This window comes from Sesamum indicum, linkage group LG8 (genome assembly GCF_026168435.1).
Source record: "Sesamum indicum cultivar Baizhima isolate 11 linkage group LG8, ASM2616843v1, whole genome shotgun sequence".
Lineage (NCBI taxonomy): Eukaryota > Viridiplantae > Streptophyta > Magnoliopsida > Lamiales > Pedaliaceae > Sesamum > Sesamum indicum.
Genome location: NC_142664.1, coordinates 1,956,611 through 1,975,348, shown reverse-complemented (window position 1 = coordinate 1,975,348; position 18,738 = coordinate 1,956,611). Strand labels below are relative to the sequence as shown.

General features: G+C 35.8%; 2 protein-coding genes across 4 annotated transcripts; one reads left to right on the top strand and one right to left on the bottom strand.

The window, feature by feature from the left end:
• Positions 1–585: 585 nt before the first annotated feature.
• On the top strand, positions 586–9,291 carry LOC105167421 (WD repeat-containing protein 26 homolog). 3 transcript variants are annotated; one of them, XM_088883123.1, is made up of 6 exons: positions 586–771; positions 2,377–2,469; positions 2,874–3,765; positions 6,701–6,802; positions 7,392–8,021; positions 8,908–9,291. In XM_088883123.1, the coding sequence occupies exons 3-6, from the start codon at positions 2,971–2,973 to the stop codon at positions 9,121–9,123; spliced, it is 1,743 nt and encodes a 580-aa protein (XP_088739249.1). In that variant the 5' UTR covers positions 586–771; positions 2,377–2,469; positions 2,874–2,970; the 3' UTR covers positions 9,124–9,291. The 3 variants fall into 3 exon arrangements, with proteins under 3 accessions (XP_088739249.1, XP_011085430.1, XP_011085429.1); XM_011087128.3 differs by lacking the exon at positions 2,377–2,469 and having other exon boundaries at positions 2,918–3,765; XM_011087127.3 differs by lacking the exon at positions 2,377–2,469.
• A 1,190-nt stretch (positions 9,292–10,481) lies between these two features.
• Positions 10,482–16,246, bottom strand: LOC105167420 (BTB/POZ domain and ankyrin repeat-containing protein NPR1). The gene is made up of 5 exons (XM_011087126.3): positions 15,992–16,246; positions 14,670–15,858; positions 12,614–13,367; positions 11,894–12,091; positions 10,482–11,003 (listed from the first exon to the last, which is right to left on the bottom strand). The coding sequence occupies exons 2-5, from the start codon at positions 15,213–15,215 to the stop codon at positions 10,738–10,740; spliced, it is 1,764 nt and encodes a 587-aa protein (XP_011085428.1). The 5' UTR covers positions 15,216–15,858; positions 15,992–16,246; the 3' UTR covers positions 10,482–10,737.
• Positions 16,247–18,738: the final 2,492 nt, after the last annotated feature.

Genomic DNA, 18,738 nt, shown 5'->3' with positions numbered 1-18,738 from the left:
TTCGATCGAAACGACATGTATTTTTTTTTATTTTAAATAACATTATAGCTTTTGAATTTTTTTGCTTGATAAAAAATTCATAATTACCCCGTATAGTACAACACATATATTGATTTTAAAAGCACTTTTATTTAAAAAAATCTGCGCTAATTCATTATTTAATTTTTTTCTCCAACTTATTTATTCAAATATATTTTTATTTGGGAAAGTGCAAAAAATTTGTTATATTCACAAATTTACGTTTGTATGTTATTGATCAAGTTATTATTTAAATTATTACGTAATTGCTCAACTATAAGTATTTTTAATTAAAAATGGTTATATTTTTTAAAATTTATGTGCAAGACACCAAAATAAAAATGAAAATAAGAAGTGAGAGATTAAAATAATTTTATGGAAAAAGAGAAAAAGAAAAAAATTATAAGGGCAAATGAGAAAATTGCTATGAAAGGGACTAATTTGAAATAAAGTGAAATAATAAAGACTATTTTGAAGATAAACACAAATATGGGGACTAAAATGAATTTACGTATTCCGAAAAGATCAAAAGCCCCCAACAAATATAAAATAAAATGAGAAAAACCTTCTATATTTATCCTCCCCACCCCCCAAAATTCACAAATATACACATTTCTAAGTCGGCGTTCTTCTCCGAATCCCTGCTCCCCTCCGATTCCATTGAAGCTTCAGTGCGTCGACTAGCTAAGGGCTAGGGCTAGGGCTCGGGTGCTATTCATCGGGCGCTCTAATTGATGCCCTCTTTGATTATCGGTGAGTCTGTATATTCTGATTGTTGCTTGTTAGATTCATTTATTAATTGCAATCGTCTTTGCCGAACTGAAAATCCAGCATGCCTTCAATACGAAATGGAAACTATATGATTTTTCCCTAATTTTGGTGAACCCTAGTAGGTTCAAATTGCCTTGATTCCGATCTGGGATTGTTAACTTGAGCAAAGATGTTTATCTGTGTAACTGAACTATGTGTAAGTTTTGTCATCAGGGATATGAGAAGGTAATTACTGTAAGCAGTTGGGTTTACCTATTTACTTAGTTTTGATTTTCTACATTATTTAATCTTTTTTTTTTCATTTTTCTTTTTTTGGATCAAATGCTACTTTTTGTGCTTACTAATAGTTGTCATTTATATTACTGAATAAGGAAAAAACTTCGGTGTCATTGTTTCTTGTTGTGCTTCATTGATGCACATTTATGTTATTAAAGCATTTGCCACAATGTAAAAAAAAAAATTCTAATTTCACCATTTTTTCTTTTCTTATGTTTGCATTTACATTTTTTTCTCGGTGTTTGTACTTTTCTGGATTTTTCATACAAGGAGAAAGATTAGCCGCCTTAGATCATGTTGTTATTAGTATTATTGTTTTGTGATCTTAGTATTGTGTATTGAGTCTATTGACTACAATTATCATAGTCAGAAACTTTATTTGCTTGTCGTTCAATATAGCTGCCTAAATGTGAAGCTAGTGTGGGTCTAATGTGGTCGATGGTCGACCTAGCTAATATTTTTGTGACCTCTGTGCAAAGGCAATGTGTCTCTCAAAATCTTCATATTAGGAAATGTTCTCAGAAAATCTCAGCAGATCAAAGATCACCTGTCTAAGCACACTGCTTTGACCAAATTCATTTTTGATCATCAAAATTACATGCCACATTGTTTAAGATCCAATTTATTCTGGTGAATGGTCCATTCAAAAGAAGTTGCTATCAATCTTATGTAAATAGTGCACAAAATTATCGAGGTATATTAAAATATAGTGTTATTCCTTTCAATTTACGTACTGCTTTCTGAAAAGAATTCATATATGTTAATAAAACTTAGAAGACTCTAATTTTGGTATCATGAGATGCTGACACAACGGAAAGGAAGCGCAGCGTTGTGGCTTCTTTTCTTGTTTAGGGCGAGCGATTCATGCGGCTCTCTTTTTGTTCTTTTGCACCTAAATGAAAGGTCACTTGTATGATGGTGTTCTATCTTTGGTTGGCATTTGGGCTTTCTAGTCCTGGTTTAATGCTAAATATAGTCCGTGTACGTTAAGAAATTGCATTAGCTTAGAGGAGTTGGATGTAGTGAATCTTAAAAGATGCAGAAATAATGTCAACATGGGCAAAATTCAATTGATTATCTAAGCTTTCTATTTTTTTCTAGCTTGCGTTCACTGTAGGACAGCTAGGATTTATGACCTTCGAATGCTAAGCTTGTGAATATAATATGTTTCTTTGGCTCCTATAAAGATGCCATTCATAGGAAAAGGATTTTAATAAGTTATATTCTCATCAACGCATACTCATTACTAATTATTTCTAGACTTGTTCAAATGAATTGTATACTCATTAAGTTGAAATCCTACTGGAAAAGCACAAGGAATTGAAGGTGGAACATTGGCCAAGTAATGCAAGCAAGGATTCAGTGTGTGATTATACATGAATTGGAGTTATCGGCAACTTACAGGTTTTACAGCTTATTATTTCTTGAGTAAGTATAAGATAGGGGTGCATAAAACTGGGATTTATTGTGGACTGGGATAGCAACAGTTCAAGTTTGTTGAGAAAGCTATGTTTGTGACTTACGGTTATAGAACTGGTAATACTCTCAGGCATTCACTAGATTCATAATAGGAGGTTTATGCATTGAGCAGAATGCTAAGCAAAAGCCCATCTCTCTTTTTCTCTCTTTCTTGTTGTGTATTTATTCAGCTTGGTTCTGCTTTACAAGATTGACATTTCAAATTTCAACAATTAACTTTGTACACTTTGACAGTCTCTTTTCATTTTGTTCTATGTGGATTAAATTTTGCACATAATTGTTATTAACTTCTGCCCACAAGTTTACTATCCTTTGGGTGCTCTTTGCAGAGTACTATCTGCCATTCATCAAAATTTGACTGGAAATATCACAGTTCTTTCATTGTGCCTCTGGTGGTATCCATATATGGGCTGAAGTGTACTTTTCATGGGAGGTGTAGAGGATGATGAACCACCCTCAAAACGTGTGAAAGTGTCCTCTGGAGAATCAGGAGATCTTTCCAACGGCTTATCTGTTAGTGAGAAAGGTAGTTGCTCATTGAGTGACTCGATGGCTAGGCTGCCAGCATCTCAAGAGGATGATGAGGTTGTTGGTTCAAAAGGTGTCATTAAGAAAGTTGAACTTGTTCGTATTATAGCTGAGGCGTTATATTCTCTTGGCTATTCAAAGACAGGGGCGCGTCTGGAGGAAGAGTCAGGAATACCGTTACGCTCCACTCTAATAGATTCGTTTATGCAGCAAATTCTTGATGGTAAATGGGATGAAAGTGTCGCAACATTACATGAAATTAACCTAATGGATGAAACTATAGTTAAGTTGGCATCTTTTGTAATATTAGAGCAGAAATTTTTTGAACTTTTGGATGGAGATAAAGTCATGGATGCTTTAAAGACTCTGAGGATTGAGATTGCACCACTTTGTATTAATGATGACAGAGTTCGAGAGTTGTCTTATTTCATTGTGTCTCCATCGCTGAACTTACTTGAGGGAACTTCTGGTCAAGAGTCAAGGATCAAATCTCGTAAAAGTTTACTGGGGGAATTGCAAAAATTGCTTCCTCCAACAGTGATGATTCCCGAAAACAGATTGGTTCATCTAGTTGAACAAGCTCTTGGTTTTCAAACGGATGCTTGTAGGTTTCACAACTCCTCGGTTGGGGAAATGTCATTGCTTACTGATCATCAGTGTGGAAGGGACCAGATTCCTTGTCAAACATTGCAGGTAACATTACTTATTACTATTTAACTATAGTAAACGAACTTGCAAGATTGAGTACATGAATGCCATCCAAATTCTCTTTTCTTCTTTATGTTTTGAATTATTCAATATGCACTCTTACCACAAGGAAAAGAAAGAAAGCAGAAAAGGGAAGGAAAAAGGGGAACTCTTATTACGTCTGTAATGCAAAGTTAACGTAGCTAGTAAAAGATGGATTCTATTAGCATTTTGAGTTTCTTTTTACTTTACTTGGAAGGTAAAGTAATATATAGGACACGGTTGTCTTTTGTATGTGTCTAAACATGATGAAGCAAACAAATGATTTCTTGAGCACCTGGTCCAGAGACCTCGCACTCGTTCTTCCTTGCACTCCCTCTTCTTACATTTTTCTTTTTCCCTACCAAAAACGATGATGGAGAGAAGGAGAAAGGGCCCTTTCCCTCTCTTCTTACATTCTTCTCTCTTGCTCTTCGTGGTTAGATAGAAGCCCAAAATCTGGAATTTCAAAAAGGGCTTTCGTAAAAGCTACTTCTATTGTTCTTTCCGCTAATCCTCATTGCATCCACAATAATTTTCAATTCTTTCATCCTAATTAACAATACTGTTTGAACATTATACTGGATGGTGATCTCTGTCTCCACCCCTAAATACTATTGGGATTTAACTTTCCAGTACATTAACAATCACAACCACCATTTTCTTGGCATTTTCCTCTGAAATTACGGCAGAATGATTAAGGTTTTTTGTGTGTATAATAAGTTGAAAGTAGAACGAGAATAAACAAAAGCTGGAGCTTTGATGGGGCGGATACTTAATGATCCAAACCGAAACGAAAGAACCGATGTACCAGAGTTCTTTCTGAGTTGGAGCCCCATTTTGTCTATTGTTGTACAGTTTTACTAACTGAAGCTATCATACATCCCAGACTTGTATGACAAAGTTAGCGGTCCAAGATGTTTCATTAGTAATGATGCTTAGTTATGGAACCACTGGTGGAAGATAGGTCGGTCTTACTTCTCAGGGGGGTTACTCATGAACATATTATCTTAGACTGAATCTTCACCTAGTTTTTGTGTGGAGATGATCTGAGAAGATTTTTTTAATACTGGTATAGATGGAAAAAAGCTACAAATAACTGTGGTAGTTATGGAAATTGGAGAAGAAAAAGACATTTATATCGGAACGAAGAAGTCTTTCTTTCACTGTTTTGGTATTGAACGTTTTGTGACTGTAGAGGAAGCAAACACATGTATAGGATTTTGAGCTTGTGCTTGAAGTCTGGAAACATGTGGAGCTTGTGGCAAAATCCCCACTGATGCCGCTATGTCCAAATGAGCAGGCTTTTACATATACTGCTTTGTTTTCTTGAGTATGATAGAGATCTGGTTATGTTACCAGTAACATTCTCTCCAAAATCGGGCAGAACGAATTAGAATACTGTTGACTGTGTCAACCAGTTCAAGATTGTTCCACCAGAGTATATGATGATTGCTTTTAGTTAAGAATTGATAATTATTTTCGTAGAACAACCATGACCGACGAAAAGAATAAGAAAAGTGAAGCAAAAAAACTGTGCATTATATATATGAGATTTTCCCAAATAGTCAGTACACCTCGACTAAGTAATTGGAGTCATCTCATCTGAGTTTACAGCAATACTCGCCAACTTCGAACTCTCTGAATTTCTTAAGTGGTGCTGTTAAAGAAAATAAGCCTGACATGGAAATATGAAAAATAGCTATACAGAAATATAACTGGAGATTGAGCTTCTAGAGATCATTGTGTAAGCCATTGGGAGTAAGGGAAGAATTAGGAATGACAGGGTGAGAGAAGTTCAGTAACTAGTTTGTTTTGTATGGGTTTGGATATTTTTAGGAAGCGGTTGTGGAAGTCCTTTGTTCATTTTTTCAACTAGGACAGAAAGATGAGGGAGAGACTTAGGGCCTGTTTGGTTGTGTTTTCAATGAGATTTTTTCCACTTTTCACTATTTGGGTAGTTGGAATTTTGTTTGGTCAAGCCATTTTCATTGAGAATGCATTCCTACTTTAATTCTCAAATTTTTGAAATTATAGGTCACATGGGTTTGTCATACTTGTCTTATCTTGTCAACATGTCTTTTCTTATTTCAAATCAATTAAAATTATTTCAAATGGCAAGACTCACTTTGATTATTTTATAATTTCACATATTCAATCAATTTGGTCATCTGTCACATCAAAAATACATATACCTATATTCAACATTCTCACACCTATATACCTATATTTGGAAACAACTAATCCAAATATATTCTCAGTTTTCGCACAAAAACCAATAAAGCATTTCTACCCATTTCCAAATGTTGGAAACTGAAAATGAAAATGAAAACACAACCAAACGGGCCCTTAACTGTTCATTTGCACTGGTGTTTGGCTGGGTTTGCCAATTTCCCAGTTTTCTGGTTTACCCTAACATCTTTATTATAGGTTATTCTGACTGAATGCTCCAATTCAGGGTTCAATTGATACATTTGCCACTTTTAGGTACATTTCTGCTTTAATTGAGGGTTAATTTGAACTTTACTGATGTACCACCCCATTTTTGAGCTAGACAGTGAGTCAGTATTGTCCATATCGGCTGTCCATTATCTCTCACCCTGGTTTGAGGAAGAGAGATGCATTTCCACCAACACGTGATCCAAAGGGATCAGATTAATTAATTTAGTTGCTACTCTAATTGAATTTCTGCTCCTCTGATTTGTGAGCCAATTAATACAGAGAGTGATATTGGCTAATCGTCCTAATATCATCCTCTTTATAGACACACAAATTCTTCAGTGAATATCCCTATCCCCGGAGGATAATTAGGATGATATTTGGTTTATGTTTTTGTTGAAAGCCACTGTTTTCGCTCATCACTCTGATATTTGTTTTCTTCTGCTATTTGAACCCCCTCCAGATATTACGAGAACATAGTGATGAAGTCTGGTTCTTGGAATTTTCTCACAATGGCAAATTCTTGGCCTCGACATCTGGTGATTGTTTGGTGATTATATGGGAGGTAGTACTGCTTTTCTGACATTTCATCTTGCATTTAGTGTTTGTTTAAAGTCCATTACTATGGTTTGCACCTGAGAGTCTCTATCTTATTTTTATATATAGCTGTCAACTTTAAATGTGAAGTATCTTGAATAGAATATTCGAGTATCCTGTTTCATGCATTTACACTTCTTTCGTGGTCTGTTCTCGATCTTCTGATTGTCTTCATACTTTTTCTAGTTTGATGTGGTGTACAGAAAACTTGTTTTCTATTCCTTGTTGGTATTATCAATTAAAAGTTTACATGAATAGGAGAGAAAACAAGTAAAGGATAAATGCATCAAGGAACTGTCCAAGCATAGCAATATTGTTATGGATGCAGTCTCTTTGTCTTCGACATGTTTTCGTAGAAGTAAACGGCCAAATTCTTTTGAATGTTAAGCATGTTTGTCAAAGGCCTTACTTTGAGTTGATCAAGGTGCAATGGTATGTGTTTATAGTGTGGTATCTCAAATGCATTCTGAACCATCCATACCTTTTTGATAATACATATGCTGCATACATTGTGTGTCCCTTTGGGTGTGTCTCGATGATTCTGTTGGTTTTTGTAGGTTAAGGTGGATGGCCAAGTTTCCATGAAACACAAATTATCTGGCCACCTGAAACCTGTCAACTATGTGTCATGGAGTCCTGATGATCTAGAACTGCTTACATGCGGAGTAGAAGAGACTGTTAGACGCTGGAATGTTGCGTCTGGTGAGTGCCTCCATGTATATGAAAAAAGTGGTTTTGGTTTGGTCTCATGTGGGTGGGCTGCAGATGGAAAGAGTATATTTTCTGGTGTTACTGATAAAAGCATCAGCATGTGGGATCAGGATGGGAAAGAAATAGAATGTTGGAAAGGGCAGAAAACTAGTAGGATCGCAGACTTGGGTATTACTGCTAATGGGAAAGAGCTTATAACAGTTTGTAAAGAGAGTACAATACTGTTGTTTGGATGGGAAACAAAGTCTGAGAAATTCATTGAAGAGGATCAAACAATAATTTCATTTGCACTGTCCTCGGACAGAAAGTTTTTGCTCATTAGCCTGTCAAATGAAGAGCTCCATCTTTGGAATATAGACGGCACTGCAAAGCTGGTGGCAAAATATAAAGGACACAAACGTTCTCGTTTTATCGTGAGGTCTTGTTTTGGTGGATTAAATCAAGCATTTATCGCCAGTGGGAGCGAGGACTCGCAGGTGATTTTTGTTCTCTTCTCATATTGATCATGAATAATCTATTTGGTTTCCTGCATAATATTTTGTTTTCCTTTCTTTTCGTTCTTTTTATCTACCGATCATTTTCTATGGTTCAAGTCAAGTAGAATGCTCTTAGTCACATCTCGGAAGTAAATCAGATATCTTTGTCAATAATATTCTCAGGCAAAAACTGAAGCAATTGTGGTTTTTCTTGTCATTTTATGAATTTAAGGACCACAATAACATATCAGCCAGTCTACCTTGCTTATACTAAAATATCATCCAACACTGACCTTTCATGCTGGAGTCCCCATATGTGTATAAGTTGAATCATTCATGCATTGACTTATTCCTGCTCTTTATGGTAAGAGATTGAGATACACTACTGCCATAAACAGTCGGTCCTTGTTAGTCAGAGTCAAGTGAGGGAATGGCAAGGCTGTAATTTGGGGACCTTGATCTGCAAAAAGCTTATGGCAACATAGTAAGCATAATATATTAACATAAACAAGAAATTTCTATCAACCAAAGGATCTTGGCAGGTATAATGTGTTTACTGATTCTTTCTTGCCTTCTTTTTTTCTCCCATTACTCTGGCAATCATAGAAAGTGATTGAAAGGCTGGAAATTTTTTTCCTTGTTTGTGAATGAGATCAAACCAACAATTTTACACTCTTATCCTGCTTCTCTGAAAATACGATATTACCTTTGCTGCAAGTTTATCTGGTACTCTGTTACAGAAAGTAGTTGGAATACTTTATTCTAGTAGAATTTTATTTGGTTTATGTTTAATGATTGTTCTCATAAGTTACATTGTTATACTATTAAGTTTCAAATATCCACCTTGTCTTGTTGAAGTAATTTCTAAGTTTGATACTATTTGTAGGTTTACATATGGCACAGACTCTCGGGAGAGCTCATATTGACTTTGGCTGGACATTCTGGGGCTGTAAACTGCGTTAGCTGGAACCCAACTAACCCACATATGCTGGCTTCAGCAAGTGATGATCGTACTATACGCATATGGGGATTGAGTCGGGTAAATATGAACTTCAATGGAAGGCATAGTACTGGTGTCAATTGCTGCAATGGGAAAACTTGAAGTTGTTCTCTCAACTATTCCTTCCTTGTAAATTCTTGTACTTGAATGTTAAAGCTGACATTCATAGAAGATTTGCATTCAATGTTAAAACACGAATGTGAACTTGCATTCACTGTACTAACAATTTACATACCTTCTTTTTTCATGAATATTTGCATTTGCTGGCAATTCTTTCATTTTGATGCTGAATACAAGTAGACATGATCATGGAGGACCCTAATGCCATCGGCAATCATAGTTGTTTGCACTTTTCAAGTGCTCATACCCGCATGCATACATGCATAAACATGCTGTAATGCACATATTTTGATCTTGAGGATCATAGTTGTTTGCAATTTTTCAAGTGCTCGTAACACATGCATACACGCATAAACATGCTGTAATGCACATATTTTGATCTGGAGGGTGCTGTGCGCGATTGGGTGAACCTTAAGCTTCTTGCTTCGTAAATGGATAACTGAGGTTGAAGACACTGTTTGGCTGTGTTTAAAGTGCATTACTAATGTTATAATGTTCCATCTTCAGTACTCAAATAGGTTTTCAGCACCTAATGATGATACTACTACTACTGGGTGCTGAAAATAAAAGATAACACAGACTAGAAACCAACGATGTCAACCTTATTTTTAAAATATTCATGCTCAAGCCACTCATGGTCATGGATGGAATTCTTTCCCCAATAGATAAATTTGGATAAATGTACTTGCTGAGAGATTTCTTATCAAGATTTTAGACAGGCAAAGCTGAAGTGATAGTCCCGACTCAAATGTTTTCTGGAACTGATGATGCAGGTCAGTCTAAGAAATGTGATGGCGTCATGAGTTCTTACACATATGACTCGGACCTATTCAAAATATTGGTATTACATTGTTCTGGAACAACAATCTCATCTGAAATTGGCAAAGTTCCCATTTGTTTCTGGCTTCAATCTGTGTTTACCCCCACTGATTAAAAATGGCTAGTGATCGTTCTTGCACGTGATTATAGAAGCTCTCCCACCATTTCAGCGATGGTTCTGGTCTATAGTATCAACACTCTCAAGACTGAAATTCGACGTTAGACAAGCTGTGCAGCAAACACCGAGGAAAACAAAATCCAATAACTTCAGGGGATCAATATCCCTGTATTCTGAGGCTCGAACTCAAACGACAACCCAAAATAGAAATATAGCTCGAGCATGATTTGGCTGATTCATTAACGTTCGGCTGGAATGAAGTACCTGTCATTCGATAAACATTTTTCATCACCATGGTACATGGTGATAATCAGGACTGGCCTCTATAGCAGCCTGAAACCTTCTGTAAATTCAAGAAACTAAAACAGCAACTGATTTGCAGGACTATACTCGCACAGCACAATTATCTCCTTGGAGATCAACATTAGAGCTTAGATAACAGAATCGTTCCAAGTAAAAGCAAACCGTATCATATCTAGTTCATGTATTCACCCACAAAACGTCGAAAATCAGGCACTATCATACAAACAATCAGTTCTGTGGAAACAGATTCTTCTGACCAACGAACATCTTTAATTGAATGTTGAATGCTTGTTGACGGAAAGCTCTGTCAAGATTCTGAAATGAGCTAACTGAGAAGGTTGGATAATATACACCTCCTACCGTTTTCTAACCTTATGCATCATACTGCCCTTAGCAGAAGATGAGCAAGACGGAGAAGAAGAAAGGTTCACCCAGTTATTTTCAGCTATGTCTTTGTTAAATGCCTTCATCACATCAGCCTTGAGTTCAATGTAGCGCATTCTTTTCGTTCTCTGTTCCTCTGGAGTGCCCTTCTCCAATAGTAGAGAACCGGAAGTATCATACTCCAGGAGCCTATCCAGAACTTCTGAGCAATTGGGGAAAAATCGCCGACCAGTTTCCTCTGCCATCAAGGAAAAGATTACATTCAGAAGAAAGAAGAATGAGATGAGAACCATCAGATTTTTAACAGTTTTTGTTAAAGTTTTATCAGTGTATCCGAAACTGCAAATATCAGTCATTAAATGGATCTTGATCCAACAAACATTGGCCCATGTGTGACCCATGAAGCAATTGCTGGACACATCTTTCATCGGAAAATGCACTTAAGCTCCATTCACGTTACTGCATAGCATTCATCTTTTCCCCAAAATCTTACTCAAGCCTGAGAAAATGATGAGATATATGCTGAATTTTCTCATGACTGGCTGAACTAGTCCAGCAAACTGACTGTTCATGTTTGTTATTTCCGAAGATTCTCGTTTTGCGCTCTTTTGTTTGTCCTAAATTTGAGCAGACTGTCAGTACTCTAATACACTGACAAAACTATAGCACTTTGCATTTGGTGTATAAGCTGGAGGGAATCTAGGATCTTGGCTAAAGAAAATCTGCAACTTATCAAGGTATCCTGTCTTTGTGTAGGACAAAAGAGTGTCTAGACTGAAAGTAAAAGATGAAAAGAAGGATGTGAGACAACAATGAATGAATTATAACCTATATGCACTTCCTAACAGAGACCAGCAGTTCTACAATAATGCATGAAAGAAGCACCTACGTATTATAAAATCAAGAGCGAAAAGATTCAAAATAAAATACCATTCTTGGTATAACTTGTTTCAGCTATTAATGCTTTATCTTATAGGGGCAAGTATTTCCCAGTTGATTTGGGAACTCGGATAAAGTGCTAGTGTTGTCGACATGCTTTCAGAATGATTAGCATTCTAAAATTCACCACAATCAGCTGGCAATTGACTGCAGTTCTGTAAATTCGAGCAGTACTTAAGTAAGAATTACCAGTTTTTTGCAGAGCTTGCAACCTCAGTTGGAGCCTTTTTACTTGCTCCGATGGAATTTCGTTTAAGTCAACCTCTCTGAAATTGCCATATGAACCTTTGGCTGCTGAAAGGCCAGTAAATTCTGATGTTGCATCTGCATGTGCTATCTGCATTGCTAATCTTGCTTCCAGAGGAAACAACAGTCTTGCCATTGCAACTGCCACATAGAACTGAATTTAGAACTCAACAACTGAATTTGGGAAGAGTACAACTGAGAAAACAAAGTGAAGCATTTCAGTAAGCGCGTGTCTATGCTATGCGTATCATCGAATCTTTAGCATTGATGTTTGAGTTCTTAGTCAGAACATAATTTAAGACAGAATTTCCAAAGCGAAAAGCGAAATCAGAAATCAAAATATAACTAAAGCAGGTCCAGAACAAGTTGAATCTCATTGGTGAGTATTTAAATAACACTACACAGTGTAAATACTAGGTTGTAGGAATTTCTTCAATGTGCTGTATAAAATAGATAATAGTAAAGGTATTAACATGCAATAGATGCCAAGACCTAGCAAACAATCTTGGAACCAAATATCATTTTCTGTCTTGAACTTCAGACAGATATTTCAAAAAAAAGAAAAAGGTTATGCCACAGTTCTGCATTTGATCTGCATACTTGTGTTCATTTGACCGGATAAAGGGGGGAAAGCCGCAATGGATTTTACATATTAACTTTTACCTCTATTTTCAAGAAGCAAAAGCCTCATGTGTAGATCGTCAGCCACCATCATGGATGACATGCACATGTTCCCGGCCAAAGGATTCCTACGCATCTCTCTCTCCAGCACATCTATGCATAATCGGTCTTTATTAGTTTCCTGGCCATGCTTCGTTGCCTCGTGAAAATCTTTTGGCCGTGTCAACCTTCGGCATATGGTGACAGCTGTTTGTCCATCTCCTGTGGTATCTGATACGGAAGCACCCTGGTTAAGCAGGCCTACAACTATCGATGGATCCTTCCGTCTTGCAGCAACATGAAGCACAGTATACCCTCGAGAATTCCTAAGGTTGACGTCAGCGTTTCCTAAGTTTAGCACCTCATTAACGATTTTCGGATTACAATAAGCAGTAGCATAATGAAGAGCATAAGCAGCATCCAAAGAGATATTAGATTCATCCAGAAGTAACTTCACCAACTCAACATCATCTGAGTCCAATGCTCTATGTATCCTCCGAATACTCTTTTCATTCAGAGAGTCCACTTGCACAGAATCGTGCTCTTCGTCTTGCTTAGATTTGATACGAAGTGATTTGACACCATCTAAAACCTCATGAGGAAGCTCCTTCTCAATAGTAATATCGTCAAGATCAGATCGTGCTATTCTTTGGACACAATGTGATAGAAGTTGCTTCAACTCAGAACGAAATGCTACCATGAGGATTGGAATAACATCTTCCACAAAAGCTTTTTCGACATAATTAAGGAGTCGACGCTGCAAGCAAGCAGAAAGACGGATATTAGAGGAGACAGCATGGACTTTATACAATTTAAGGCCATTCATAGAATGCCAATTAATGCATGATGCCGATGGTTCCTGATTTAGCTCAGTTTGAATAAATTTTCCTTACATATGATGTTTGCAACTTAACAATTAACTACATTTCCTATGTTTATTTATTTATTATAACTGTTTTGTCAGCTGACGACATCAAGGGCTATCTACTTATGAGTTGCATAACAGAGGTCGCAACTTTAGATGATAAAGATAGATCTGAGCCAGTGACAGCATTTACAGCTTGTCATTTTTACTCGTTTTGAATTCCCCCATTCTTATGTGATCAAGTGTGCTGTAACTAAAAAGAAATAGCCTTGGAAATTTACTAAATACATCACATACAAAGTCTTTTAGAGAGGGTCTCGCCTAGAACTTTTAAACTTGGAAGTGAAGACCTCAAAAACATTTCGGTTACAATCATTAAGTATTAGTTTGATTCTGGCACGGAACTGCCAAGCATGTGAAGCAATGAACTCACCAACCTTGATCAGTGCAAAGGTTGCTGCTACCACAAAAAGCACCAGAACATATTGTTAGAGTTATTTATTTTCAGATACTAGCCATTGTGGCAAGCCGTTCCTACGTGTATATAATAAATAATTTTTCACGTTTTAAAATATATTATAAACAAGAGCAAAATATACAAATTAATACATTACATTAAAAAAGAAAAGAAAAGAAAACTAAATTATTAGTTAATGTATAATTGGAAAGTTAGTTATCTTATTAGTTGAAAGCATTGTTTACTTTACGAAAAATTGGTGTGGTGGTGTCATTAACCGCCATTTGTGAGTATGAAGCCCCTTTCCTTTTTATATTAGTATAGATGTACTGAATAGGGAATTATCATAACGTTATCCTCCTTCATTTGAATTTTGCCAAGAATAGAAATTCTCTTCTGAAACCATGGCTCAATACAACTGAAAGAAAAGAAAAGTTGGATTTTGTAGCTCTCTGCCTGTGTTGAATAAGTGCAACCTTTCATATACACTTCAGAACGTATTCTATTCAAGAATAAGCAAAGTGGAAATATCTCTCTCTGCAAATGATTTTCTAAAGGACAAAAATACCTAACATAAAGGTGGTTAAGTGCTTATGGATGGATCCGATCGGATTTTTCTTGTCTCTGTATCCCACATACCAGGTCTTTTTACTTTCCCAAATTTGAACATGTAATATCATAAAAATTGTATAATCAACTCGGCCATAGTAGTAGTGAGCAGATGTTGCCGAACTTACCTGAACGACCATCACAAGTTCTTTAATCTGAAATGCGGCAGAAGCATACATCATTTCCACAGCATAATTTATGGCAGGGGCACAGGCATCATGAGCACAGGACTCATCAACGCAGGTTGATACCTCAGAGGGAGATGCCTTAACCTTTCCAGTGTACAAATAATGTAAAACAACCATAAACGCTTCATATCCGATCCTTCCATCAGGCACCAATTCTGACAAGAGATACTTTTGCTTGCTTTCCTTAACAGAGCCCTGATTTGCTTTTTCAAATATTTCGTGAAAGAATTGACTTCGTGCAGCTAAGATACAACGATGGACGCCAACAGTAATCCCCTCAACTTCTATTTCTGCATCACTATAGCCATATTCAGAACTAACCACTAACTTTTCAAGACTGGAACTTAGTTTACTCAAACTCAATAATTCAAGACTCGTCCCTAGTTCGCAGCCAATGGTGGAAGGTACATTTTGGCAGCTGGAGCCATTTGATAAATATGATGAGGCAAAGCTCAAGGATGATGAGAGGTCATTGCCGTTATCCATGGTTGGTGTTTTGTAGGATCCTTAGCTTTCAAAACGCATGAACATCAGCAATGCAAGCCAGTAAAACCAATATCCTCAGAAATCAGCCAAAAATCTGGCAAAATATTCATCCAGATACCGTTACAAGTCAAATATATCTTAGCTGCATAAGCAAAAAACTAGAGAACCAGGCTCCCAAGATGGTAAAATCAAACAGTCAAAATCCCACGAATCCTCAAGAGCTTTCCACTTCCCGCCCAACTCAAAATCTATATCCATCACAAAAGAATGGAAACACCTCAAGAACATTCATTACCAGTCTATTTCCCGACTCCTACTAAAGCAATATCTTCAAATCCCACAAAACTCCATTTTCAAGAACAACACATTTCTCAGTTTCACACAGAAGCACCAAAAACCAATCTAAAAATGCATCCCCCCTTTAAAACAGGCAAAATCTTGAAAGTAACTCTTGCAGCGTACAAGTCAACACCCCCCTTTCTTCACAACCTCAGCTATAGAGCACTAAGCCCACCAAGCAATATGCATCACAAAAATTCAACTTTGAGGGAGCAAACTTCCAAATAAACTATCCAGCTAACAAAATCTAACTATCCAAAGACTGCAACCTTTCTTCCTGGCCACCTGCTTTATCACATGAAAGCTGCCAACCAAAGATCAAGAAGAAGGAATCAAAGCTCCACACTCAGTATTTTGACCAGGCAGGCAGTAAACAATCATCCTAAATTTGCAAGCAGCTAACGAGAACAGTGAATCTTTTTAGAGTAAATATTTACCTGTAGCTTTGGTTGAAGAATCAGCAAGTTCTGTAATTGGGGGTTAGAGTTGACTTGGACTGCTCTTTTAGTTGACTTTGCTGTAAAGGGCAGCAAACATACATGTATATGGATAGAAATAGATGGGGGCTGTAGCTCGTAATTGTGTTAGAGGATTCAGACAAAATCCTACCAAAATATAGAAATGCTCTGATTGGATTATGGAAACACACTTTGCTGACCAAATCCAAGCTCTCCTTTCCTCTCTCTCTCTCTCTCTCTCTCTCTCTACATATATATATATATATACACACACACACATGAGTGGGTGTACTTGTGTGTAAATGTGAACACACCGACAAATGTGTGTAATTGTGTGTACTGTATATAATATGGGTATGACGTTGATGCTCTGAACCTTTCACATGGATTTCCCTAAGGAGGTGTTATGGAACAATTAAAGAAGGAAAAAGAAAACGTGTTATAGAAATTGGGTTTCAACCACTCTTTATAATGTTATATAGATAACATTTTATTTGTGGCGGAGACATATTTTAGTTGATGAAATTGAAATTTTATTTTTAATTTATTTTAATAATATTTATTGAATAGTTATTTATATATTTCATATTAATAATTAATGTAGATTGATTATTAATCAAAATTTATGATATGATTGGAATTAATTTAATAATAAAAAATAAGATAACATTTTATTTATTTTAAAAAAAAAATGACATCGGAATACTTATAGATACAGAAGAATTTTTGATATATATTATGTGAGATGAATTGTAATGATTATACCTTATATAATTTTATCTATCATATTTTTATTTTATTTTATTTTTTTAAATAAAATAAAGATTAAGATTACAGATATTATTATTTGAATAGATGATCAAAAAGCCAATTGAATTAGTGATTTTGAAAACTATTTGAGCGATCTTTATTTAAGTAATATTGTTCAGATTAGTATGATAAGTATTCATTTTTGGTATATGTGTCTGTTATACTTACCAATTACGTTAAAGCGTCGCTTGAACGTCACAACAGATATCCAAAGACCATTTAAATAACCCATGTAGTTGGGTTGTGCATTAGAAAGAAGGGCCATACCCGTATGGACTCGGGAGCGTAAATGTTCACACAGATATTCACCTAATTTCTAATGCCATAGACCGTTGCTCGATGGTCACCCATGGTAGTGGGCTTTCTTGATCAATGGTTGATCAAGAACGATTAATTAGATTGAATTTAATTAATCGGTAGTGTTGGATATTAACCCAAGTCTAACTGAAAAGTGAACCTAAAGAGTCACACATAAATCACCGAAGAAGAACAAAGAATTAATTTTGAACTAATTCTGAAAGATGTAAAAATTGGATTATTTACACATGGGGTAATCCATTGGATGGATAGCCCAAGATTAAATTAATTGGGTACATCTTAATTGGTTCATAAATTAGATTTATAAATTAATTAAAATATTTTGCGTTTATGTATTTAATTGGATTAAGTACACGTTGGGTTCAATTTAATTGAATTTTCATTAAGTTAAATTTAATTAAAATTCATTGGGCCTTGAACTTATTTTATATAAATTCAGCCCACCAGCCAATTGATAGAAGGAGAGTTGACCAATAAATTGCATTTTGAAAAGTTCAAGTTTGGCCATAATTAGAATCCTCTTTATATGGCATGATTGGATCATACTATATAGATGGAGGGTTACCTTATAGATACGTTGAATGTATCTAGACACATCTCCACTTATCTAAACAAGATATACATATATGTATTGCGTATAATTATACAATATACACAATAACACATAGTGAGTGGTGTAAAGAACAACATTCCTCTCCTCTCTCCAATTCCCCCCCCCCCCCCCCACTCTCTTGGTGAGAGTTTGATTGTGATCTCTTCTAGCAAAGGGATCAAGGTCTTGTTCGTTCCGATGGGGTGTGGACTTTACTTTAGAGGATTTCTATGTTGGGATATTGAAGTGAACGATTCGCGGTTGAAAACTTGAATTGAAAGAAGTATTTTCGTTTTTAAACTTATGCATCTCTTTCGTTTTAGAACCATAGCCTCTTATGAATATTTTATTGTCTTTTTCGTACTACATCGAATGCTTGGGAACACCAAGTATAAACCCCTTGGTATAATCTTTTAATTTTTTACGCTATTATTTTGTCTCTCGCTTCCGCTAGTGTGTTCCGATAACCACTCCACTTGCTTCTTACAATTATATGAAACTTATCGTTTCTATAATAACTGTTGTAATTAGTTTTATAAAATGTTAATTCAAAATAATAAATTAATTTAATAAAGTGAATGCCAATTGTAAGGTTGATCCATAAATTATTAGATTGAATGTGTATTTGTCCCACATTGAAAAAATAAGGGATGTAGTCGAGCTTTAATAAGAATATATATAGTAGGTTAACTCTCGTACGTCCAACATAGGAAAATCTTTAAAAATAAAAAATAAAAAATAAAAAAATCCTTATACAGAGTTCAAACTATTGTGTTCAAGTGATACTGAAGAGGTGAGTGAACTTATGGAAACTCCATACGCACGCCGCCACTGTTTGCCTAGCTTTAGGTGTACGTGTGGGCATTAGGTGAATGTCTTAGTTAGGGGTGCAAGATGAAACGAGCCTGCTCGCATTCGAGTCGAATTTGGTTCTTTCTGTTCATTTTTTTTTAAAAAAAATACCTATATTATTTAAGTATATATTTAATATTATATTAAGTTTATA

Excerpts from the sequence above, each read along its gene's own strand:
- LOC105167420 (XM_011087126.3), bottom strand. The coding sequence starts at position 15,215 with ATGGATAACGGCAATGACCTCTCATCATCCTTGAGCTTTGCCTCATCA. Across the intron at positions 13,368-14,669 it reads AACTTGTGATGGTCGTTCAG|CGTCGACTCCTTAATTATGT; the intron begins GTAAGTTCGGCA and ends GCTTGCTTGCAG. Across the intron at positions 11,004-11,893 it reads GCAAGCTCTGCAAAAAACTG|AGGAAACTGGTCGGCGATTT; the intron begins GTAATTCTTACT and ends CCTTGATGGCAG.
- LOC105167421 (XM_011087128.3), top strand. The coding sequence starts at position 2,971 with ATGGGAGGTGTAGAGGATGATGAACCACCCTCAAAACGTGTGAAAGTG. Across the intron at positions 3,766-6,700 it reads TTCCTTGTCAAACATTGCAG|ATATTACGAGAACATAGTGA; the intron begins GTAACATTACTT and ends AACCCCCTCCAG. Across the intron at positions 8,022-8,907 it reads GTGGGAGCGAGGACTCGCAG|GTTTACATATGGCACAGACT; the intron begins GTGATTTTTGTT and ends TACTATTTGTAG.